Below are 27,920 nucleotides of genomic sequence, written 5' to 3' on the forward strand. Positions count from 1 at the left end.
AGAATTTTGGATACTGTGAGATTCAGCCTGAGAATGGTTATAAGCATTTTATTGGTGGAATTCAGGACTAATCTCAGTTCAATGTGCAAATGAGTTATACAGACTGGTACAGCGGTTCATACCTGTAATCGAAGAAGCTTGAGAGGCAGACAGGACAGCAAAAAAAATATTCAGTGATATTCAGTGAGGCATCATCTCAAGAAACTAGGCATGGAGCTGGGCATGGTGGCTCATGGCTGTAATCCTTGCTACAAAGAAGGCTGAGATCTGAGGATTGCAGTTGAAAGCCAGCCTGGGCACTCAAGTGCGTGAGACTCTTATCTCCAATTAACCACTAGAAAACCGGAAGTGGGGCTATGGCTCAAGGGGTAGGGTGGTAACCATGAGCTGAAGAGCTCAGGGACAGCACCCAGGCCCAGAGTTTAACCCCCAAGATGGTTATAACAAAACAAAGCAAAACAAACAAAAAATACTAGGCATGGTGCTGCCTGTTACAGGTAGTATACAAATCTTTCTATTGAAGAAGATGTAGATACTAGGATTAAAATGTGAGACCGGGAGAAAAATGTGAGAGCATATTTGAAAAATAAATAGGGCAAAAATATGTTGGTAATGTGACTCAAATGGTAGAATAGCTGCCTCTTTTTCTTAAAAAAATATGCAAAGGAATATATGAACACAATACATCTTGCTCAATGGCATCTCTTTCCCATTCTTCCCCATTTCTCCTATCCCAAGCTTGAGGCTCTGAGTTCAGATCCCATTCTGACCACCCAAATCAGTATTGAGACATATTTGCAAAAGGTATTTAAGCTGAAGGACTCATGTCCCTTACTTCCTTAAATTACCCAAGATTTCATTTTACTATGGTACCTTGCAAAAATGTACATAGTATCTAAATGATGTTATGAAATGAATAAAATGATTCAGGCATTAAAGAGACATACATACAACACAATCTAGTGTGCCAGAGGCAAAAGGAGGGACTGTGAAGAAGGAAATAGGAACCAAGTCACCACAGTCACTATGAATCTCTACCATGTAAGCGCCACATGTCCTGAGTTAGACTTGACTTTGTAATATTTCTTAGAGTTGTTTTTTTTTTAAACTTGTCAGGTCTTCATTTCACATCTTGAACCTCATTGCCTTTAGGCATGTCTGAAAGACATAGAATTTCCTTACTTTCAAATTATTAGGATCCTGCTTCTTGCAGTGTTCATTTTCCATGGCTGTGTTACAACTTAACTGTAACAAGCCAAGTGTGTCGTCTGAAAGAGACTGTAACTAAGTACCATCTTATCTGGCTTCATGTATCAAGGTTTCTTCTACTGCTTCCTTCACTATGCATATTAGCTGTCACTGAGATAAAATACCTGAGAAAATCAGCATAAGGAAGGACAGATTTGTTGGAGCTCAAGTCTTCAGAATCAAGTTCCATATTTGTTTGGTTCTGTCATTTCTTGGTTATTGTTGAGGCTGAACATCTTAAGAAGAGGATGTGGAGAGCTAAACTGCTTACTTCATGGTGGGTGGAAAGCAGATACCACCAAGATTCCAGCTTCTAATGTTTTTACCACCTCCCTATAGTGTCACCAACCTGAGGCCCAGGTCTTCAACATAGGAGACTTGGAAGGACATTGTAGATATAAACCAATGTGGTTGCTAGGGGTGAAGTCACTTCCTCTTCCATCAATCTGTCCACTAGTTATTGGAGATTCAATTTCTCTCTCTCTCTCTCTCTCTCTCTCTCTCTCTCTCTCTCTCTCTCTCTCTCTCTCTCTCTCTCTCTCTCTCTCCCCTCTCTCTCCCCCTTTCTCTCCCCCCTGTCTCTCCCTCCTTTCTCTCCCCCCTCTCTTCCCCCTCTCTCTCCCCCTCTCTCTCCCTCTCTCTCTAACCCCTCTCCCTCCCTGTCTCTTACCCCCCTCTCTCTCCCTCTTTCTCCCCCTCTCTCCCTCTTTCTCCCCCCTCTCTCTTCCCCTCTCTCTCCCTTTCTCTCTACCCCCTCTCTCTCCCTGTCTCTTACCCCCCTCTCTTTCCCTCTCTCTCCCCCTCTCTCCCTCTCTTTCTCCCCCTCTCTCCCCCCATCTCTCCCTCCCTCTCTCTCTCTCCCTCCCTCTCTCTAACTGTCTCTCTCTCCTCTCTTTTTTCCTCCCTCCCTCCCTTTCTCCATCCCTCCATCTCTTTCTCCTCTCCTTTCCTCCCTCCTTCTCCCTCTTTTTCTCTCTCTCCCTCCTTCCCTCCTTCCTTCCCTGTCTCTCTGTGTCCATGTTTGTCCACCCCAAAAGCCCTACTGAAATGAATTTTTAATTTTCTTGTTGGGAGTTGATTTGAGTTGTTAGGTTTCTTACCACATGTAGGGTAGACACAAATATGGCATCTATTTCCCTTCAAACAGAGAAAGAGAATGAAAGAAGAATATAAAAGAGAAGCCCAGGCCTCCTTGTCATCTGATATTAGCAGTAACACCCTGTCAGTTTACTTTCTTTGTTAAGACTAGATATGGAACTCAGGGCCTTGTACATGCTAGGCAAGTGTGCGATCACTGAATAGCAACTCCTCCTCTCAGTTTTCTCTTTTACTGCAATCAGCTTAATTAAAAAAACAAAAAAACAAGCTGTTAGATTCAGTCCACCTATGGAGAGGGGACTATACTTAAATATATATCCGGAAGTGAGGATCATTGGAGACATCTTAGAAGTTGCCCACACAGCATACAAATTTAGTGGTCCTTGGGGTCTCATTTTATTTTTAATTAACTTTGTAAATTTGAAGTCCACCAGTACAATTCTTTTAAAACTGCAGACTGAATGTGTATCAGGTGATAGATTAGATGAAAATAACCTTCACTGACATCCCAATCTATACTGAACGGAGAATTACAAGCCATAGGAAACCCCTAGTAAGGTTTTTCTGAATCTTATTCTGTAGCTGAGAGGGTCTAAAAGTCTCAGCTACATATTTCATCCAGTGTTGAGTCTGAGGCCATATTTAATGGGAGAATTTGATCTCCGCCCTCAGGTTTTACATTTCATCAAGAGTCATTTGCAGGAGAAAGTTTTATAATTGAGAAACGATTTTATTTTTAGAGTTTAAAAGCCCTGCTTCAAAATGTTTCTTAAAATTCTGATTAAGGGGCTGGGAGTTTGGCTTAGTGGTTAAAGTGCTTGCCTAGCATGAATGAAGACCCGGGTTCGATTCCTCGGTACTACATATAGAAAAAAGCTGGAAGTGGTGCTGAGGCTCAAGTGGTAGAGCTCTAGCTTTGAGAAAGTCCAAGGACAGTGCTCAGGCCCTGAGCTCAAGCAAAGGACTGGCAAAAAAAAAAATCTGATTAAAACTTGAAAAGCTGTGTTTTCATTTATCTTTCTTTCTCTTTGATTCTTATATGCAATACAAAATACAAAATCAAAAGGGCTGTTGGTGCTTTTAACGTTCTGTCTGGTAGTTCCAACTTATACCAGAAAGTGATTAGACATTTTTCTAACCTTTATGTTACCTGTTATCATTAAAGTAGGTCAATTTTCTCAAACCTTGGCTATCAAAATACTCACTGTATTTCTAATTTCCATTAGGGATCTTTTTAAAACCCATTTGACTCCATTTATTTTCTAATCCTAAAGCTAATTGCAAGTATTTAAGTCTTTAATTACATGATTATCTCACTTTAAAGTTTCAGTTTTCTATCACAAGGTAACTGCCCCAGTATTAAGTGACTTTGAAACAGCAAAAATATCTTACAACTCTCAATAATGATTTTCTCATTTTCTGCTGATTATATTATGATTTCAGATCAGCAGTAGGGTTAATGCTCAATGTGCCATCTACATAGCTGGTACTGGGGCTTGAATGTATCCTTTGTAACTTCACATGTTAAAAATCCAAAATGGTGCTTAAAGAAAGAACTTTGGGGAGGCACCCTTTGGAGAGTCATTTTGAATGGGGAGATATAAGCATGAACTTCTGGACTAGCAAAATGTACCAAATTTGGCTCTCTCTTTCACATGTGAATTGAATGCAACACGCCCTGCACCGAGGTCATATGAACAAAAGGCCTACACCCAACACAAAGGACACTAACTAAATGCTAGAACTGTGCTCTGGGACTTCCTACACTACAGACCTCTGAGACAAATTAACATGACTTTTTTAATAAATGACTTGGTGTCAGATGCTTCATTATAGTAACGGAAAACAGACTACCACACTGGTTACTGCTGGAGTCAATTTCACCTGTGAGATGGGACTTTAATTCCGTTGTGTGAATAACTTGACATGAGATAAGCTTTTGTTTCCACAGCACATGGCTACTGACTGAGAATGCCATCCAAAGAGGTGAAAGGGAGAACTTGAACCTTTCTTAAAATGAGAAATTGGCAAAAATTATAATCAAATACTGATTTATCTAAACTGAAGGGGAAAATGTTAACAATTAAGATGAAATATGTAAATGTGGGTACCTACCTACAATATTATGAATAAAAATAACCTTGAAGCATTCCTCAGATATCAAAGATTGTTTTAGTTCATCAAAATATCACTCACATCACTGAATACTTTTTACTTTAATTGCACATGTTAGTGTAAACACAAGCATTTAGGCAGGAAGAGTACTCAGATTCTTTTTTTATTTTTTATTTTTTTGAGTCATGGAGCTTGTACTCTGGGCCTGGGCTCTGTCCCTAACCTCTTCAGCTCAAGGCTACCCCTGGGACTGGGTGTTGTTCCTGAGCTCTTCAGTTCAAGGCTACTGTCACAGCCCCACTTCTAATTATTATTATTGTTTTTTTGCCAGTCCTGGGCTTAAGCTCAGGGCCTGAGCACTGTCCTTGGACTTTCTCAAGGCTAGGGCTCTACCATTGGAGCCTCAGCACCACTTCCGGCTTTTTCCTATGTATGTGGTACCGAGCAATCGAACCTGGGTCTTCATGCATGCTAGGCAAGCACTTTAACCACTAGGCCAAACTCCTGGCCCCCCACTTCTAATTATTAATTGGAGATAAGAGTCTCTTTTCTAGTTATTAATTGGAGATAAGAGTCTCTTGGTCTTTTGTGCCCGGGTTGGCTTTGAACTGTGATCCTTAGATCTAAGCCTCCTGAATAGCTAGGATTATAGGCATGAGACACCATGCCCAGCAGGAGTACTCAGATTCTTAAACACCACATACACTATCTACTTGCTCATGATTCTGAACAAACTTGCATCTGGACAGATGTAAGTAGTGAAACAAGATCTTGATGCCATTGTTAAGAATTTAAGTTGCTGGTTACAAAGAAAACTGAAAGTTCAATAGACAGCATAATAATAGAATGAGCCATAAATAAAACTGTAGGCAGCTCATGATTTAGACAAGATATATGTTTCAGATAAAGCATCTACACATATGTCTGCCATTTGAATCCTATCAAGGACCTTTACAGTTTCCACAAATTTAAGCTCTATGGAAACTACTTGTCAACTGTACTGGCTAAAAAGTAGTCTGTATGCTTCTCACTGTCACATCTCATTGAACCTGGTGGGATACTGAAGAGAAGAATTTCAAGTGAGACCATGGAAAGCATTATCAGAAAAGTCTAGGTTGGCTTAAGATTAAGCTACTGAACATCCTAATTAATAAGTAAAGTCACTGCAGTTTAAAAACAGCACCCAAGGAACATTTCAAAGGTCATCCTAGAATTCTCTCACTCACTTTAAACACTAAGTCAACTGATGGCAATCATGTTTTCGGTGTGTTTTCTCTCCACTTCACTGATACGTACAATTGTTTGGGCTATGACTGTTTCTTACCTGGTCTGGCTAATGGATTGCCATTTTCTCTGTTTTCAGTGTAGCTTCTTTCTATTCCACTCTTCACACCACTGCCAATTATGGAAGCCGCCCTGGATATACATTGCATTATATCCCATTCCTACAGGTGTTTGCAGCCTTCTATGGTCCCTTCCCAGACCCCATATAAGTGCTAGTCTTGTAACTCTCTTTTAACTTTTTTGGTTGATCGTGGGGCTATAATTCAGTGACTGGTGAGAGAGTTGGAGATTTTTGTTCAAGGTTAGCATTCTAAAACTTTGCACCACAATTCTACATCAGGTTTTCTTGGCATTAATTGTAATATGAGTCTCTGACTTTTCTGCCTGGGCTAGTTTCAAACTGCAATCCTCAAATCTTAATCTTCTGAGTAGAGTTAGGATTACAGGCCTAAGCCACCAATACCTAGCTTTTACTGTTTTATCATTTTTGAGTTTTTATTTTTTTGTGGTAACACAAAATAATACAAATAATCTTAATCTGGTTTGCTATAACATTAATTTTATTTCAGTAGTACCTAAGAGCACAGTTTTGTTGTTCTGCTCCAGTCTCCTTTCTTTCCTTTTTCTCTTATTTTCATACAAATGACAACTTTAGCCAGGCAGCTATGGCTCAAATCTGTAATACTAGCAACTCTGGAGGCTGAGATCAGCAGCTACCTTGTCAGAAAAGTCAATGAGGCTCACCGGGAAATTAGAAGTGGTAGAGCACTAACCTTGAGCAAAAAAGAACTCAGCAATGGAGCCTATGTGTATAGTTCAAGCCCTACAATGGACAACTACCAGAAAGAACAAATGACAACTTTTTACCTTATGAATCTATCAATAATATTATATATAACATTGTTTTATAAAGTAATCTTATAACTCTAATATTTGTTAATTGAGATATCAACTACTGAAACTAATTTAAAATTCAACTATGTGTTGATCTTTGCTCATATCTCTTATGTGCATATGTAGTCTGTTATTCACAATAGATGGACAGATAGATCACTGGATAAGTAATACAGACAGATACAAGTAATTTAAAAATCCAAATTATAAACTGAATTAGACACCACTGTTCCATATTTTCTACATTCTAATTCAGTTCATGAAGCAGTCGTTAGGAATACCATTTATTTTAAGAAACATAAGTAAGTAAAAAGCATAATTTTATTGTTGGAGAAAAATAAACTGTTTTTAACTATTGAAACAGAAAAAAATATTGTTAAAGAACATATTCATTTATTACATAGAAAATATTCCTAAAATATCTAAATATATATAGTCCATATAATATCAAATTATTTTACATAATTCTAAATCTTTTTAAAAATATTTTATTGTAATTAATAGATAGGAGGTGCATTAATTCACATACATTGATACCCTTTCACATGTCTTGATCCTCATTTCCCTCCCCGCCACCCCACCCCTCATCTTGTTTTCCCCCCTTCCCTATCCAATTTCAAATAAATAAATACAAATATATCCCACATATCAGGTACCATATCAGGGATACAGTAACAATATGAGATAACCAAGGGACAGCAAAAGAGACGAGAGATAACATAGTACATTAAGGACAACAATCATTCACTATATGGCTTTTGTTTCTATACCCTAGAGGTCCCTTCATTTAGCGTCCTACTATATGGCCTTTTGTATCAAGGTTTTGCTCTATTGTAAATCTCTGCTAGGAGAGCCCAAGGTTTCTACTGATTATGACAAATGAGGGGAACCATTGAGCCTAAGTTCCTTTGAGTCTGGCTTACTTCACTTAATATGATTTTTTCTAAGTCTTTCCATTTCCTAACAAATGGGGCAATGTCGTTCTTTCTGACAGCAGCATAGAATTCCATTGTGTACAAATACCACATCTTGTTGATCCATTCATCAACTGAGGGACATCTAGGTTGGTTCCATATCTTTGCTATGGTAAATAGTGCTGCAATGAACATTGTTGTGGTAGTGGATTTAGTATGTCTTTGTTTCTGGATGATTGGGAAAAAGCCTAGTAGTGGAATTGCTGGGTCCTAGGAGAGCTCTATGTTGAGTCTTTTGAGGAACTGCCATAGTGCTTTCCATAGTGGTTGAACAAGTTTGCACTCCCACCAGCAGTGTAGTAGTGATCCCTCCTGGCCACATCCCCTGCTGCATCTGTAGTTATTAGTTTTCTTGATCCTAGCCATTCTAACTGGAGTGAGGTGGAATCTTAGAGTTGTTTTGATTTGCATTTCTTTTATGACCAGAAATGTCGAGCATTTCTTCATGTGTCAATAGGCCATTCTTTTTTCTTCTTCAGAGAAGACTCTCTTTAAGTCTTTGGCCCATCTTTTAATGAGATGGTTGTTGTTACTTTGGAGATTAGTTTTGGAGTGATTCAATTTTTTGAGCTGTTGATATATTTTAGATATGAGGCCTTTGCCTGTTGTATGGTTGGTGAAGATCTTCTCCCACTCTGTAGGCTTCCTGATTAGTTTACTAGCTGTGTCCTTTGCCATACAAAAGCTCTGCAGTTTAATGCAGTCCCACTTAACCAGCCTTTCTCTGATTTGTTGTGATTCTTGGTCCTTATTAAGAAAGTTTCGATCTGTGCCAAGGAGGCCTAGTGTATCTCCTATTCCTTCTTGTAAAGTTTTCAGTGTGTTGGCTTTTACCTCGAGGTCTTTGACCCATTTGGAGTTAATTCTAGTGCAGGGTGACAAAGAAGGATCCAACTTTAGTGTTCTGCAGGTGCTTAATCCTAATCTTATTTAAAAATAGTTTCCAGAGGAAACAGCAATTTGTCTTTTTTGTTTTATTAATACATCATTGCTTTATTCATTCAGTTTTTATTTTTTTACTCCTAATTTCTCTTAAAATTTTAAGATATTTTTTGTAAAGAACCTATTCGTATGACTTTAGTATGCTCTCTAAGCTATAATCTTTGAAACTAAGTACGAGCAAATGAGCCTTAACAGCAACCATCATGTAAAGTTACCATACCTTAGCGCAACTGACTAGAAATGGTCTATAATGGCATTTATAATAATTTAATTTATAATTTTTTGTTAACTTCTTTCCTTCAGAAATTGTAGACTCACTCACTAATTTAAAAAAATTGGACATTTTTTTCGAAATCTCCATTATTTGCTTAATTGTATATCCTATATATTCCTCTTTGTGTTTCTTTCTTTGGTTTCAGATAGAATAAAGACATTTATTGGTTTATATTTTAAAATTTTAATTTTATGGTTATTCATATTAAAATAAATAGTAAACTTAACTATTCCACAATATGAGCCCCAACTACCTTATATGTAATTAATGAATAATAAATAATATTGCATTTCACAATATTGCAAGAACTATATATAATATTGAATGCAAGGAATACAGTACAGTGTTTTAATTTGGCAAATTCCAAATAAATATTATTTGTCACAGTAGCCTTATGTCAGGAAAATTGAATGTCAAGTCAATTTAATAAGAGTAATTTTATGTAGCCCACTTGTTACTTAGAAAGTGAAGATTTACTTGTGACTGCAGGAGTATAAATTCTGCCTAAATTCTACTTAAATGACCAGGCATAGTGGTTTGACTAAGAGACTGAGACAAAAGGATTATGATTTTTAGGTTGTCTTTGGTTATATAGTGAGACCTTCCCTCAAAATATAAATACATTTAAGATACAAATTAGGAAGCTAATGTATCTCTACTGGGATACTTAGTCCCAATGATAAACTTTCTGTATGTATTAGTCTAAGTACATCAGAAGGACTATACACAATTTTATTAAGTTAAATGTATCGTTAGGTCAAAATATATTAGCTGTATCTGAAGTATGCAATTTCATATATTAACAACACCATACAATACATAGAATTATCTGATGTGTGCTCTACATGTTATGTGACTCATTGGGAATGTGTGTCCAAGCCACTGACTAGCTCTGCAAGCCTACATATTAATAACTCAGTAAAGGTCAAAACTCAAAGCTTAGGTAGAGTTTCTACTGAATGATTATCACTTTCACACCATCATCACGTTAAAACTATGATAATATGTACTGGTGTAAATCAAAATTGCTATTTTTTCCTTATCTGCAGTTTCACTTTCCATGATTTCAGTTAATACAAATATAGCTCAAAATATTAAATGGAAAATTCCAGGAGCAAAATACTTGTCAACTTTATGTATAGTAAGACATTAAAATCATACTTAATAATAAATAAAGCAATTACAATGAAAAATATGATACTGTATATAATTTATAAATTAAAATTTGACACGGTTATATATGCCAAATGTAAACAAATTATAGATGGATTTTTTGTTTCTTTTTCATATACTTTTTATTGTAATTAATAAAAGGGTTACATTATATTCACCAGATAGAAGGTGCATTACTTCACATACATTGATACATTTTCTCATGTCTTGGTCCACATTTCCCTCCCCTTACCCCCTCCTCTTATCTTGATTTCCCCCCTTCCCTATCCGATTTCAAATAACCAAATAGCCATATATCCAATATATCAGATAACAAGGTGAAATACTGTAACAATATGAGATAACCAAGGGACAGCAAAATAGATGAAAGATAACATAATACATTAAGGACAGCAATCACTCGTATATGGCTTTTGTTTCTATATCCTGGATGTCCCTTCTTTTAGTGTCATACTAATGGCCTTATGTATCTAGGTTTTGTTCTATTGTAAATCTCTTCTAGGAGAGCCCAAGGTTTCTACTGATTATGACAAATGAGGGAAACCATTAAGCCTATGTTCCTTTGAGTCTGGCTTACTTCACTTAATATGATTTTTTTTAAGTCTTTTCATTTCCTTACAAATTAGATGGATTTCTTATTTTCTATGGTTTTTGACAATCCATGGAAATTAAATTTGTGGAACTGTTGTAATAACATAGCTGGCTAATAGAGTTGTGGCAACGAAAAAAGACAACATTAACCAAAGTGTGTTTACTTTTGAATTTCTGCAGTGAAATTTAATTGTGAAGCAATCAATATAACTGATAAGAATATGACAATTCAGGATGGTGGACAGATACTCAAAATATTGGTAAGTAATATGTTAACTATATTTTAAGGGTCATGACCTGGCCATATTAATCAATCAATATTGTTTAGGTTATTTTCATGCCATTGGGATGAGTAATTAATTTGAATCTCTATATATGTATGCAGTTTATGTATGTTTGCACATATGTATTTATGTATGCATGAGTTGTATGTATGTATGTATGTATGTATGTATGTATGTATGTATGTACATGTTCCCTAGCCAGCTCTTTGTTCACCATATGCCACACCCAGCTATCCTGGCCTCATCATTTACTAAGCACTTCCTCAATGTGCTGTGCAGGAAGACTTGAAGCGTAGACTTGGCCCAAGCATGGTAGAGCAGGTTTCTGTTTACACAGCACCATTCTTCCTCAACTCGCTCAAGCCTGGATTGCAGTATGTTGTCTAGCTTCTCCAGAAATCTTCCCTTTTCATTTACAATAATAAAAATTCAATTTTTCGTCCACATGTTTAAAATGTTTTGAAGCTGCCATTCACTAACAGCCTTAGTTTAGTTACACACAAACTGTTTGAATGCCATCCGAACTTCTTAAGTTACAGCTTTCTCCCTAATTATGAACCATACATTATTGTCTATATCATCTGTCGAATAAACAGCTTTTGTGCCTGCCAAAAGAATATCTGGAGGTGTTCTTATTTACACTGAATGTTGAAAATATAAATAAAAACACAAACATAGCTTACTAAATGTTATAATTAATAAGAGAAACACAACAAAACACTACCCAAATTTTCCCACTGTACTGCATGTCTTTAAACATTTCTTATTTACCAAAACTGGCTTTACTCATATTGAGGAGAAAACAAGATATACAATATAATTTTTGTTAAAATTTGAATTTACAGTATAAAAGAAATAATAATTAGTGAATAATAAAATATTCATGCCATATTCAGACAATAAGAAATATATGCTTTTATTTCATTATTGAACATTCACATATTTAAATATTCTGTTTTTTTATAGATTATTGTATTGCTTTTATCCTATATTTTATATATTGCACGCTGCATGCTTTCTTTTATTTTTTTATATCAAAGTAATTTAAATAGTTAACAAGCCCATGGTAAAATAATGCTATTAAAGTCTTAAACAGTGTATGAAACTATTCAAATACTCCAGCAATATTATCATTCAACAGTGCATTACTGCATGTGCTTGCACTAGGGCTTGAACTCAGGATCTGGTTACTTTCTTCCCTGGCTTTGTCTCTCATGGCTGTACCCTACTACTTAAGCTCTGATCTTTACTACCTGCCTTTTACTGGTTAATAGGAGACAAAAACCTCACAAATTTATCTGCCTAGGCTGGCTTTGAAACTGGATCCTGTGATCTCAGTAGGTAGGATTAAAGGAATTAGACTCCAGCACCAAGCTTATTATTTTCATTTGCAAAATGAAATAAAGGTTACATGAATGTAAGGCACAGGGTCATAATTAGTATGTATTGGATTTAGGATCTGAGCCTTGTACTTTGGTTTCAGATCTTAAACCTAACCACTGCAGGTCTTAACAGGTATTCACACAATTCAAATCTCACACCCAAGTCAGTGGTCCATGGAGGTGGCCACAACTAATTTTTAAACTTGTTAAGAGGGAAGCAGTTTCAAAATATATTCTCTATTTTTGCTAATGTTTAACTCCATATTTTAAATTCAGTGTATTTACATTTTCAATATTATTTGTTTTCTGACCATTGAGGATTTAGAAATTCTAGATTTACTCTACTCTCAGTTTCTTTCCCCTTATCGTGTAAATAAGGTAAGATAACAATTTTCTCATATCAGTAGTGATTTCTGTATGTTTTTGATTATATAAATACTACAACTCATGATAGAGTTGGGGAATATGCTAAATTAGGCAAAAAGTTCATCATTTGAAATAATTAATGTAACATATTTTAAATCTTACTTCAAAGTTTCTTTGAGAGTATTTTAAGTTTTGAGTTGATAATTGCCCTCTTATATTTGCCAAGTATTATTGTGTTGATTTGTAACTTCAAATAGCTTTTAACAGAACTTAAATTTCCTCTGAGAATAGTCAGGTACACCAGGGACTCATCAGATAGCTTCTGATTGCAGGTAAATATAGTGGCACACAAAAAGAGAGTCAAATAGGCATGCAGGCGGGTAAGATGGCACAGAAAGTCATCTAACCCAGTTCATTTTTCTCTGACATGATGGAATACTGTTGTCTGGGGACTTGTCTTCAGACTTACTTCGGAAATTATACTTCTCTTTTCTCCATCTCCAACTTTGAATCTTGAAGTTGCTTCCTGAACTGTTGAGGATGGGAAATAAATACTCAGAAACCTTGTTCACCAGGGAATTTCTTTAATCTACCCTTACATAAAGTGATAGTTTGGCTTGACATGGACTTTTAACAAAGAAATCATTTTCCACCCGTTGGCCCCTTGCATTAATATTCTAGTTACCATCTGTTGTTATTTTGGGGTCAGTTTTTCAATTTTGTATTACAAAGTTACATTGAATTTTTTATTTTCCATACCATGTTCCTAATTGGTCCTTTATGCCATTTCAAATACAATTTGTCTTTCATGATTTTAACTACGTGTATTTTCCCCTTTTCTACCTTGGCATTTCTGTATACACCAAATTATTATTTTTTCTTTTGGGATTCCATCTATATTTTAAATGCTACATTAAAGGATTTGAAGGAATTAAAGGAATAGGGAAGGGAGAGGGGGAGGTAAATGGGGACAAAAACATGAGAAAGGGTAGCAATGTTTGTGAAGCGATGCACATTCTATCTGGCAAATATAATGTAACCCTTCTATTAATTACAATAAAAATACATTAAAAAAGAAAATTGTAGCCATCCCTAATGATAGGCAGAGACAAATGTGGACAAACCTGATATATGAGTAAGTACTTTAGATCCAAGTGAAAAACAAAGATGCAGCTTTTCAATGTTTAGAATTCAAATTGTTGTTTATCCATCCTGCTTTTGCTTCATTCAGCCAATTGTTTCATTAGTCTCTTCAGTTGTACTCATGTCCCTAAGTCTGTAGCTACATAGTTCATTCTCTGTAGACAGTCAACTTCAACCATTTTTGAGGTTGAGAAGAATCGAGAATTCTAGCTGCACAGTCCAAATAAAGGGTTCTGTGTGGAAACTGAAAATTTTACAGACCATTTGTTTATTTATAATTTTAGGGAACTACTGGGGTTTGAACACTGGGCCTATCACTTGTTAATCAAGCACTCTACCTCTTGCCTGTGCCACTAAGCCCTCTTTGCTTCAGGCAATGATTCTCTGTATCTCTGCTTAGCAGGGTTTATAAACATGTGTCTTCAGCCTTTGCTTGCTATTTTTATTTAGTCTATCACTAACTTTTTATCCAGGCAGGCCTAGAATGGCTGTCCTCTGGTCTCTGATACCTTCATAGATGGAATTACTGGCAAAATAATAGATTTTCAGCTAATTGTTTCCCATCTCATCTGCATCCTGAACCTGATTGGTAACTGATGCTTTGACTAAATAGTTCAATAGTTCTTTGACTAAATCAGATTTCTATTCTTTGATCCCAACTCAAAGGAAGTATGTTTTAACTTTCTCCACTCTGGTAGGTCATTTTCTTCTATTTCCGGTTTATCCCCTTCTCTCTGTCTCTGTCTGTTTCTCTCTCTTTCATCCTCGGTTTAAGTCATGATTATTTGAAGAAAAGATATTTTTGCTTGTTTTGAAACACTTCTACTTATTATCATTTTATGTATTAAGTGATTGAAGTTACCTGGAAATACAAATTGTTACATAACAATTTTCCATTCCTAGTTGTAAAATTTTCATCTTGGCCAAGGACTGTATTTTCAAATATTTATATTTCTTGACTTTTTATTTCATTTGTACATTCTCACATTCTCTGTATCTGTATAGTATGCATATAGCATTATTTTGTATTACAGATTATTGAGACTTTTTAAAATTATTTTTTAATTATTTTTTACTAATGAGTCTGAAATTGATCTGTAACCCCACGGGTGATGAAGAGTAAACTGCATTTATGTTCTTAAACATATCATTATGAATATGCCAGCTTTGCTTGAACTTTATGCCATTCAAAGAAATGTCCCTTATTTTTAAATGGCTTTTCCTCCATCTTACTAAATATTTTTAAAACAAAGAAGCAAGCATAAGAATTGGAAAAACATGTGCATGTAGTCCTAGCTAATCAGGAGACTGAAATCTGAGGATCTTGGTGGCTTTGAAGTATATGAAACTCATCTCCAATTAGCCACTGACTCCTATCTCCAATCAACCTATAGAAAACTGCAAGTGCCTTGGTGGCTCAAGGGGGAGGGTGGTAGCCTTGAGCTGAAGAACTCGGGGGCAGTACCAAGGCCCAGAGTTCAAACCCCACAACCAACAAAGAAAAAAAAAGGAAAAACAACAAATATAGTTTATAAAAATATATTGAAAAGTTGCTTATATAATAAATTAATATAGCCACCAATATAATCAAGTACCAGTTAAAAATAAGCAACAATGTTTAGCATTCAGTGAAAATGTGACATTTGCAGTCAGTTACCAGTTTCAAGCAGTCTGGTTCTGTTGTTGCATCCTAAAAAAAGAATGCCTGTGATTCTCTCTTTCTGTTCATTTTTCTCCCCTCTTAATTGCCATTTTTCCCAGACCAGCTGTAGCATCTATGTCCTGACTTTGATCCAACTACTTACTTTAACCCACAGAAAATGTCTCCCATAGACTCTGTATATCACTGCAATGTCTACATTCTTGACAAGCTTGCTGTTTTAACAGAATAGCATACAAGAAGAGCTGTATGAGGTGCAGCTTTCACATGCTGGGAAAAAGAAAATTAAGACCTCTGCTTAGTAAATATTGGCACAAAATGCAGTTCTTTGTTTTACCTAAGGTAATATTATATGAGACTGAAATTTCAGCTGGGGCCAATGAATCAAATGTTATGCTCTTTGCCTTGCAAACATTCTCATATTTTTAGACTTAGTAGCCACTTAGCCATAGGTAAAACCATGAGAGAGGGTCTCTGAGGTCCTAAGGTAAAGGAGATGCTGAAATATAACAGTAAATTTGCCACAATCAATGTACTGAAATGTTTTCCATATGATTTTCTTTTCAAAACTGCATCTGAACTGGATAAGAGAATACAAGTGAAGTTGTGCATTTGGAAAACTGGGAGCTAAGTTAGGTATTCTAAATATCACATATGTATATATGGTTCTGGGGTTTTAAAATCAGGCTTTCATATTTACTAGGTGGGCTTCCAAGCCAGGCTATTTGCTGGTTATTTTTTTGAAACAGAATCTTGCTTTTAGTCTAGGAATATGTTGAGAGTACAGTTATCTATTTTATTCTTCTGTCATTGCTGGGATTACAAGCTTATGCCTTATGTATCTCTTGGAATCTCTCATGCTTTTCACCCATGCTGGCCTGGAGACATGGTCTCATGATCTCAACCTCCCAAGTAAGTTAGGATGATAGGTGAACATCACTTCTCTCAGTAATAGGCTGAGAAACAGTGTTGAAATCTTGTCTTCCCAGGATGGCTTGGAAAGAGCTTGCATCTTTCTGGGTCTTGCAAATAGCTAGAATCACAGATGTGAGTTATTACCATTCAGGTGAAGTATCATATTTCTGACATATTCTAGTGAATATGATTCAGTCATATTAGATTGAATCTACTGAGCCATGTTCAACTTAAAAGGATTTATATCAAACTGCTCTTCCAACTTTCCATGACTTGCCTTAGTGACAGGAAGACAGTAGATATGACTTGGAAGAACTGCTTATTTTCCAGGTAATTACCCTCTAATGAAGGGCTGAGTACATTTTCCCCATAGTTGTATGTGTAGAGGGGCACATTGAGTGCACCCAAATCTAAAGTCTTAACTGTGCCACTGAGTAAGTGACATTAAAGGAAGGAACGAACAGTCACGGCCAAATATGTGCAAGAAGTAATGTTGTTTAAACTTCTAGTCAGGTTACAAATTTATGTGGCCTCATCATCGATTGCAAATGTAAGTTGGACAGACTCATGCCAGAGTCAAAGTGCAGTAACACTTGGCACAACTTCTTGTTTTAAATCTCTTCCTGGCACGGTCCATTCTGCTCTTGACTTTCTTACTGGAAATCTTCCTGTAATCCAAGAACTCTGCCCAGGTTTCTAATAGAGATATATTATTGTTACCATATCTTAGCCACTGTGTAACCTCCAGAAATACCAGCCTACTTGCTTTAACTTTACAATTAAATCACAGCAATATATATTTATATGTGTGTGTGTGTGTGTGTGTGTGTGTGAATAAGGCCTACACCTAATAAAAGCTGGCCTATGGTGGTTACTTCTCTCTTTCTCTGCTTGTTTTCTGTCCTTTGTGTATGTCTGGATGTGTGTGTGTGTGTGTGTGTGTGTGTGTGTGTGTGTGTGTGTGTGTGTATCCTCCAGGATGTTATGCTCTACGATTTCTATAGAATTACATCACAAAATCTGCATATGAATTTGTTGTTCCTCCTTTCATATTGAGGATATTCTTCGTATTGAAGATTAGTTAAAGCAAAAGTATGGCAGTTCCTCAAAAGACTAAACATAGAGCTCCCCTATGACCCAGCAATTCTACTACTTGGCATTTACCCAATCATCCAGAAACAAAGACATACTAAATCCACCAGCACAACAATGTTCATTGCAGCACTATTTACCATAGCAAGATATGGAACCAACCTAGATGTCCCTCAGTTGATGAGTGGATCAACAAGATGTGGTATTTGTACACAATGGAATTCTATGCTGCTGTCAGAAAGAATGACATTTCCCCATTTGTTAGGAAGTGGAAAGACTTAGAAAAAATCACATTAAGTGAAGTAAGCCAGACTCAAAGGAACTTAGGCTCAATGGTTTCCCTCATTCATCATAATCAGTAGAAACCTTGGGCTCTCCTAGCAGAGATTTGCAATAGAGTAAAACCTTGATACAAAAGGCCATATAGTAGGACGCTAAATGAAAGGACCTCTAGGATATAGAAACATAAGCCATATAATGAATGATTGTCGTTCTTAAGGTACTATGTTATCTCTCATCTCTTTTGCTGTCCCTTGGTTATCTCATATTGTTACAGTATCTCACTTCATTATCGGATATATTGGATATATTTATATTAGGTCATTTGAAATTGGATAAGGAAGGGAAAACAAGATGAGGGCTGGGGGTGGGGGGGAGGGAAATGGGGACCAAGACATGTGAAAGGGTATCAATGTATGGGAATTAATGCACCATCTATCTGTCAAATATCATGCAACCCTTGTATTAATTACAATAAAAATATATGAAAAAAGTTCTTAATTATTATGCTTCAGATGTATGTTTTTAATAAGATTGTATGATGTAGTGATACAGATATATCCCAGTGATAGAGTGTGTGTCTAAACATACATAAGGCCCTGACTTTACTAACAGGCACCACCTAAAATTAGGATATATAGTGGAAAGCAATATAACCATGAACTTACTGAAGTCATTCATCTGAAAGTGTATTTCATGGATTCTAGTCTAAATCTTCACTATTTATTGTTTTTCTTTAATTTTTAGATGAAAATAAACAATACAGAACAGAATAGAAATTACTGAAATAGGGTCTGGATATTGGCTTAGTGGTAGAGTGCTTGCCTAGCATGCGCAAAGAGCAAGGTTCAATTCCTTGGTACCACATACATAGAAAAAAAAAGTTAGAAGTGGTGCTCTGGCTTAAGTAGTAGAGCTCTAGCCTTGAGAAAGTTCAAGGACAGTGCTCAGGCTCCGAGTTCAAGGCCCAGGGCTGGCAATAAATGACTGAAATAGACTGAAAGACTACAAAAAAAATCAATGAAAGCTATTACATTAAAACGGAGACTCATATTAATAAAATACAGCTTCCACTTAGAATATTACAAAAATATGAATGCAAGTCAAAGAATTTTGAGGAGGAATTATTTTTAAATAAACTGGAAAAGGGAAAAATATATTTCTAGATACAGTTGATCTACCAAATTTATACAAAGAAGATATGAATGACTAAAAACAGATTTGTAGGCCAGGTGCTGGTGGGTGCATGCCTTTAATCCTACCTACTAAAGAGGCTGAGATCTGAGGATTGTGGTCCAAAGCCAGCCCTGGGCACAAAAAGTCTGTGAGACTCTTATCTCCAATTATCTACTAGAAAACTGGAACTGGCACTGTGTCTCAAAGTGGTAGAGCACTAGCCTTAAACTGAAGATCTGAGGGTCAGAGCCCAGAGTTCAAGTCCCATGACTAATTAAAAGAAAGATTTGTAAGGGGCACTGGGACTAAATAGTAACAAAGAATTTTCCAACAAGATAAATCCACTGGCAAAGTTTAAGATGTTATGAAAAATCAAAAATCAAATGATACTTAAACTTTTGCATGAAATAGAAAGGAACAATATTGAAGGCATCATAAGAAATAGCCATTGCATTCATTCCCAGACTGGATAGGCATAGACACATACATGCATACATACAAGGATATTACCTATGGTGAGAAGGGCCTTACTCCTAAAGTTTTCACAAGAGATCTTTATAGTCTTTTATGCATAGTGTCATATAGTTTACATAAGAACATAGTTTCACTTCTCTACTTGAAAAAAAAAACTCTACAAAAAACCTTGAAGTAATAAAGTTAATGCTACCTGATATATAAGAAAAATTGTAGATTATTATAAAAAGCATGGAAAATAATAATGAATGACTATATAAGAGTGAGAGGTACAAGTAGGTGAGTATTTTCTACCTCCTGAAGGTAAAGAATTGTCCATATATAACATATGAAATTAGTTTACAGGAATAAGAAAAACATCAGAATAAGAAAAAAGTCATTAAAATAAGGTTTAAAGGAGTTTCATTCACAAATAGGATTCTAATTTGTGAGGAGACAATGCAAGCAAAGGCTGAAGCATATGTGTGTATTAGTAGAAAGAGAAACCAGCCAGGCTATGTTGAATTAAACCAACACACAGCAGATAGGAGGATGCTTGATGCTAAAGCATCTAAAGTTTCTGAGCCAGGAGTTGGTGGCTCAAGCCAGTAATCCTAGATCAGAGGATCACAGTTTGAAGCCAGCCAGAGACTCTTATCTGAAATTAACCACTCAAAAACTGAAATTAACCACTCAAAAACCAGAAGTGGTACTGTAGTTCAAGTGGTAGATCACCTAGGGACAACACCTAGTCCCTTAATTCAAGCTCTTCAATTGACAGAAAAAAAGACAAAAGAGAAAAAAGAAAGCACTTGTACTTTCTGTACCTGGTCTGGGAAAAAGTGAACACAATAGATTAATTTTGTAAACATATATGTGAAAGTGAACCTGGCAGGATAGACAATCAGCTTCACAACAGTGAAAGGAAAGCCACAAACAGATCCATACATACACATGAAATCAAAAGAAATAAGAATCATAAGAACTTTTATAAAAGGTGTGAGAATTATAAACAAAATGCAAATTGTGTTTATTTGTAGACAATTATTTCCTACACCAAGACTCTTCAATTAAATAACTAATCTTAAAAAGATGTCTGAATAATAAAATATCAAAATGTTTCTGCTAATTGCATGTCTACACAATGCCCGGTATCAGTTAAACATTACATTATATATGAAAGAAAAAAGTTGGAATAATAATGGAATTATAAAATGCTTAAAAGTATGTTGAGATATAAATGTTCAATGTCTTAATGGAGAGAATAGAACTTTTAAGAATCATTAAAGAATTCATTAATAATTGGAGATAAATGTTATTATGTTCTTTACTAGGAAGAATAAACATTGAAATGAGTCAATTCTTATAGAACAGATCTAAAATTTAATTGCAATTCAATTGAAATCTTAGCGGGAGACTTTATGGAGCACAATAAATTTATTCTAAATTTATTTAGATGCATTCTAAATTTATAACTAAATATAAAGATGCCTGGGATAGTCAAACACTTTTTACAAAAAGAAACTGAAATATAAAAATCTAACACATGCCAGGTGCCAGGTTCTGCTATGTTAAAGTAATTAAGGTAGTTTGGAGCTGATAAGAAAGAAGAAAAATAGCAAATTGGAAACTACAGAGAGCCCAGAAAGAAATTCCTCTTTTTTTCTCTCTCACTTTCTGTTTCTATGCTTCTCTTTCTCTTTCTGTATACATAATATACATATACATATATGTATATATACCTATGTATATGTTTCCCCAATGTTTATTGAATAGGGTAAAATAGTGTAATGATTGTCAAAATAGCAGCAAAATAATTCATAAAATTAGTATTGCTATACATACCCATATATACCTATGTATACACTTATATAGCTATGTACATAAATGGATCAGATAGTCAAATTACACATACTACTCTCCTGTTGTAAGAAATGGCAATATCAGATAAGCACCAATGGCCACAAAACTAGCAAAGCTATCTTTTGAAAAAGGGAGAAATGCATACTCATTCTGAGAGGTTTGATATGTAGAAATATGGAATGAATTGTAACATCACAAGATCATACCTATATCAGACACTAACTATAATTCTTAAACATATTTCTTGGTGATGCAAAAGTGAAGTATTTTCCAATATTGACACAATAAATCCACATATAAAGTTCTTAGTGAAGTTATGAAATAATCCAACTGAAAACATTTCAGTGATCATAAAAAGTGACCATAATATCTAAATCTCTCAACTTAATGGCTGTACCATGCAGACTTTGTTCCTTCTAAATCAAGAACCTGGACATCCATGCATGTCAATCATATACAATCAGTTTTGAAATACCTTTAATAATTAAAATTGAATTATAGTAAAATAGCCACTACAGTTTTTGGTAATAGTTTCTAAAGTTATTGTAGAAAGCATGGCTAGTTCTTTGTTTTTGTAGGGTGAATTAGGGAAGTGAGCAAGCAGGCAAACTTATAAACATCATGAAAAGAATTATACAGAGGAACAGGAGCCACTCGAATGCCATTTGGTTCCCGTTTGTCACACTGAAAAGAAAAAAGGAGAAAAGTCCACAATGTTAATAATTTTACCTTCTGAACATCTGCACTTAACAAAAACTTCCATGAAACACTTATACTGACTTCTCTAAAATTATTCCATAAGTGATGTCAATTTAAATAAAATAGGGTGCTTTGTGATTTGAAACTTTCAAAAATAATTAAAGTAATAACAGGTTGGAATATGAATGGAATTTTCCTTAAATACATTCAGGTATTTCCATCATCTAGTACTGGTTAGATGGCCATGTTCAGTAATTCTGAGGGAATATGCTGGAATATCCTGGAAATTTAAATGAGTGAGAATCTTTCTGGAGAGTTTTAGCAAATTTTCCTTAAGTGTAATTTTCTAATTCTTGATCATATAGACAAGAAGATGGCTTAATTCTTTACAATGGCTGAGAATTTCTTAAGTAGGGCCAAAAAAGTTGACTTGATTCCAAGTCCTTCATGGCTAATTTAAAAAGTCTCCAACTGAGGCTGGATAATATAATCTATGTGTATGCTGCTTTTCTAAATCCCCATAACAATTCTTTTAAGTAAGTGAGAAACATTAGACCTCTAAATCTGAATGAAGTTTTCCAGGCTTTCTAAAAGGGCAGAATAAACAGAGCTGGTACTACTATTTATTTATACCTTCAATATCTGAGGGGACCCCTTCTAAAGATCTGAGGACAATGTGAGTGCACATGCCTGAATTGCATAATGATTAGAAATAAATATCCTGTCATGGTTTGTCCCTGAACTTACTGAGTTAACATTTATGAGTTCTAGGCTACATAGACCCAAAGGAGTAAGGCACCTAATCCTCTTCTAAATTAGTGGTTTCTTCCCTTTCATCAGAATGACCAACTGATCTCTGTTCTCTTCAATCAGCTTAGCACTGAATGCTTATTGATACTGACTGAGTGATGTGAAATGACAAGTAACAAGGAGTAAACTGACGAATCTAAAATCTCTCCCTAACATGCAGCCCATAAAGACACCCAGGGAGCAATACTACTAATATACTTACCACCACTCCTCTTTTTGATAGTTCTTCAAACATATTTTTCTCAGAATTGGGAAATGTTAGTGTTAACTGGCAGCCGCGATGTTCTATATGAGATGGAGTAATTATCTTCACCGTTGGTTCCCTGGTCTCTGATTTATCATTGCTATAGTAATGTTTGATCAAAAATTCCAAATAGCCAGTAAGCAAAATAGATTTTCTTCTCAATGCTTTCATGGTTGCTTCCCTAAAGATCTACAGAATAATAAACACTAAGATGAAGTATTATAAGGATTCACACAAAAAAGCAATATTTAAGTGTAAGTCATAATAGGGTGGCAATGTATGCTTTTGACTTATCAAATCAATATCTGATTTTAGATAATCATTTTGTAAAAACATACCCTTTTTTAAATTGTCAGGGTGATGTATAGAGGGGTTGCAATTATATTTTCCAGGTAGTGAGTACACATTAACAGTTAAACATTGATACCCCTTTCCATGTTTTTGTCCCATTTCCCCTCCCTCACCCCTCCCAATCATCTTTTTTCCCCTTCCCTTCCCTATTTCAAATAAATCAATAAATGTATAAACAATATATCAGATACCAAAGTCATATACAATAACAACAGGGGATAAACCATAAAGGGAAAAAAAAGAGAAAAGAGATAACTCCACATAGTACATTAAAAACACAACCACAACCCGACATAGAGTGTGATGTCTATAATCCTAGCTACTCAGGAGGCTGAGATCTGAGGATCATGAGCCAGCCCAGGAACTCTATGTCTGTGAGACACATCTCCAATTAATCAGCAGAAAACCAGAAATGGCCTAGTCGGTCAAGGGGTAAAGTGGTTGTCTTGAGCTGAAGACCTTAGAGACAGCTCCCAGGCCCAGAGTTCAAGCCTCATGACTGACAAATAAAAACCAACCAAAACAAACAAATTAAAAACCCACACGAATAAACCTCTTGTTTACATGCCTACTTTTAAATACTCTACCATTAAATAATGAAAGTAGTTTTTATAACAGTAGAATTTGAATTGAGAAAATGTCATTAAACAATACTGATAAATGAATAAGCAATTACAAGTATGTTCCATGATACTACACTAATGCTCTAGTGTAGCATAATCACCAAGTGAAACAGACTTTAGTAAATGAATTCAAATTCTATAAAATTTTAATTTTTCTTTCTGAACCATTTTATCAACAAAGCTTTCAATCCTCATGAGTTGTGTACTCTACAAAAGCTATAGAGATAATGTGTATATGTGTATACATGTGTTTATACACACACACACACACACACACACACACACACACACACACACACACACACACACACATATATTGCCTGGGAATGTGGTCTAATGGTAGAGTCATTGCCCAGCATGCATGGATTTCTGGGTTCAATTCAATTACTTGGTACCAGATACACAGAAAAAGCCAGAAATCATGCTGTGGCTCAAGTGGCAGAGCACTAGCCTTGAATAAAAGTGTGTCAGGACATTGCCTGAGTTCAAGCCCCAGGACTGGGAAAAAACAAAAGAAGAAAGTATTCCAGTATTGTGTTTCACCAAACATTTCCTATTTTAAAAGTTACAAAAAATAAGCAGTTAAATTGTCAAACAAAATATTCTCTGAGAAAAGTAAATAATATATTTTTATTTGAACTTTCCTTCCTTCCTGTCTGCCTGTCTGTCTTCTTTTTTCCTTCCTTTCCTCTTCCTGCCCTCTCTCTGTCCTTTTCTTACTTACTCTTTGTTTTTTCCTTTACTTTATTTGGCCCTGTTAAATTCTAGCTGAAATATTAAAGGGAAAAGTAAATCAGCCCTTAAGGACAGCAATAAAACCTCCTTTAGGGGACTAAAGCAGTATAAAAGGAAAGTAATTGAAAAACAATTAAAAAAAAGAACTTCCTCTCTTCTGAGAAGAGAAGGGGCGAGAGTGGAAGACAACAAATTTTGCAGCAGAAATTATACTAAAATGAGTGTCTAAAAGGAACATTTAGTCAGGCATGGTGATGTATGCCTGTAACCACAGTGCTTGTGAGGCTGGAGGAGGAAAATATTGAATTTGAGTTCAGCCTGAGTTATACAGCAAGGTCAAGGAGGTCAGACTAAGCAAGATCCTGACTCAAAAATATCTGACAAAAAAGGAGACAAATATTTCTAGCTATACTAGCTATATCTCAAGAATTATTTGCAAAAAATGAAAGAAGTCATGCTAAATACTAGTTCCTCCTAAGGTATGTCTTTTGTGGGGGGGAAGGGATAATGGGGCTTGAACTGGGCCTGGGCACTGTCCCTGAGCTCTTCAGCTCAAGGCTACTTCCCTACCCTTGAGCCAAGCCCCACTTCCAGTTTTCTAGAGGTTAACTGCAGCTAAGAGTTTCAGGTCCCTTTGTACACGGGCTAGCTTTGAACCTTGACCCTCATATCTCAGCCTCCTGAGTAGCTAGGATTACAGGTCTGAGCCACTAGGCCCTGTGGGTGCCTTTTACTTTTAATTAATCTTTTCCTTAACAGAAACTTGAAAAATAAGGTAAATTTTGTTCTAAAATGTTTAAACAAAATAAGTATCTAATTTGATATTGTAAATAATTTTAAGCATTACAACCAGTCTACTATGTATAAATGTGCATTAAAAAAAAAAAAGAAACTTAAAACGTGTATTACAGGCTGAAAACTTTTCAGTAATAATCTGTCAAAAAGTGAAAGCAGCACATCCTCCCTCTAGTGGTCATTTTGAGTAAGTGCTCTTCAAATTTGCAATGAATATGCAATTGTCACTAGAAGGTAGCATTTAATAAAGCAGAGGAACTTGGCACTGCCATCCAGTGGCTAAAATAAGAAACTGCTATGATTGTTCACTGAATTTAGTTGTTAGGAAAGATTTGAGGAAATTTTAATCCTGTCAATTAATTCTCAAATTTCAACAAGATTACTTAAAATATCAAATATTTGTAGTTGAACCTATAAATAGTTATAAGACATCTACTAAAACACATGCATACTTGAAATATGTACACTAGAAAAATGTTCAATTAGCATTTTTGTTAATATTTTATGTTGTAAGTTATTACATATGAAATACTAATATGTAGCAATATATATTTGCTTGAATTAATTTAGAATATCTTGAAGTGTTATCACACAAATCACAGTATTTTAGATATGTCTATCTATCTATTTACAAATTTACATTAAACTGGATTATGAAAATATTGTCTCATTTTAGGATGGGATGAAACAAAAGAAGAAATAGAAAAAATTACAGAAAAATATGAATCATAATAGGAGATATTATTCATAATTTTCAAAGTCCCCAGAAAACAAACCCCTGACCTGTTTAACAAGGTAATGATTAGATGCCACTTTCACACTGTTCTTTGTTTCCTTTAAAGCTATCTTTGCTAGGTGCCTGAAACTGAAAGAAATAAAATCTCCAGGCAACACAATGATATCTAACACATAATATGTCCTCAATAAAACATGTCTTGAGTGAATAAAGTGCAGATTTAAACTAAGCATTGTTTTCATTAGTACATTCAAATATACACAATGGAACAGAAAACATTTCTCTGTGCAGGTTGATACATGTAATGAATTCTATAAAACAGCAAAGTGACAAGCCAGGACAGGGACAGGGACATCAAATATAAAATGGAAAATAACAATCATTACACAAAGTCACAATACAAAACAAATGCTCCTTTTGGTCCAAAGATTACTAATATTTGTTCTGGGATTTCAACTCCAAGCCTTGCCCTAGCAAAGCTCTGGTATTTGAGTCATACCTATAGTCTTTAATTTTGCCTATGGTTTATTTTAGGCAGGGTTTTGCATTTTTTGCTCACAATTCCCTTAGACAATGATGTTCCTTGCTTTGCCTCCTGTCTAGTTATTATTACTGTATAAACTACCTGGCATGTTTAGTTGATTCTTTGAAATAGTGTCTTGTTAATATTTTGCTTGAGTTTCCTTTGAACTGTGATCTTCCTGATTATAGCTAAGTAATAGAGAAGTGAGCTACCATGCTTACTTACCTATATATATATTATACATATAATATATATTATATGTATAATATATATGAAATATGCATAATATATTACAGGTAATATGCATATTATAGCATATTTATAATATATTATATATGTAATATGTATTATATATGTGTATATATTACTGCAATCTGTTCTAGCCAGATGAAGTAAAAGATGATGATGGGGAAGGCTGAGGCCTGAGTAGATTTCTTACCTCCAGACTGGCATGCAAGGAGCAAACCAATAACATGGGAGGATTAGAGATTCGGAATCCACTGGCTCCTGGGATTAATTTTAGTTCTGAAAAAAAAATGTTTATAACTACTTAGAATATATTTTAAAGGCACATAGAATACATAAAAACATAGAGAGGGAAACAATAGAATGTCAGAGATGATTGGGAGAGGCTGAGCAGAGCAAAACTTCTGGCACATTTCTGCTGCAATAGCCATTCTGATCTTCCCTGTTCTGCCTTCTCAGCACTCTACTGTACACATTCTAGATACACAGAACCTCTTGTAGAAGATTTACCTGGACACTGTCCTCTACTTTCCATTTCCAACCCATTTTCAAGCCCCTTGGGACATGCTTTGTTTTTCTGTCAGAAGTGCCTGTCATGAGTGAGAGCATCAAATTGTGAACATCACATAGGTGTATCCGTCAGAAGGATGTATACAGGGATGTAGGGAGGTTGCTTGGTCCTTAGGATTACAAAACTCCCTTAGGCAAAAGTGGACATAAAAAATGTTCAGGATACATTAAAACACAGAGATAGAAGTTCTTATGATAATTGGATTAAGTGAACTAAATTGTAGAAAGTTAAATTCAATATGGTTAAGATAGCAAGCTAAAAGTCAAGTTAAAACTATACCTAAAAGGCTATTGCAAAAGGAGTTGCTTTCCTGATTATTGCCTCGTTCCTCTCACTGTTAGCATAGAGGAAGGCAGTTGATTTTTGAGGGTTAATTTTATA

The 27,920-nt window shown here is 35.3% G+C and overlaps 1 protein-coding gene across 1 annotated transcript in view; it reads right to left on the reverse strand.

Moving 5' to 3' along the window:
• Window positions 1–20,758: 20,758 nt before the first annotated feature.
• Kynu (kynureninase) overlaps window positions 20,759–27,920 on the reverse strand; it is a 91,788-nt gene continuing 84,626 nt past the window's right edge. Inside the window, exons 12-14 of the mRNA XM_090343129.1 lie at window positions 27,162–27,247; window positions 22,918–23,148; window positions 20,759–21,890 (exon numbers count right to left, since the gene is read on the reverse strand). Of these exons, the coding sequence (XP_090199255.1) occupies window positions 21,765–21,890; window positions 22,918–23,148; window positions 27,162–27,247 (443 nt within the window). The 3' untranslated portion in view covers window positions 20,759–21,764. The remainder of the gene's footprint in view (window positions 21,891–22,917; window positions 23,149–27,161; window positions 27,248–27,920) is intronic.

This window comes from Megascapheus bottae, chromosome 12, assembly GCF_031878675.1.
Source record: "Megascapheus bottae isolate mThoBot1 chromosome 12, mThoBot2.hap1, whole genome shotgun sequence".
Taxonomy (NCBI): Eukaryota; Metazoa; Chordata; class Mammalia; order Rodentia; family Geomyidae; genus Megascapheus; species Megascapheus bottae.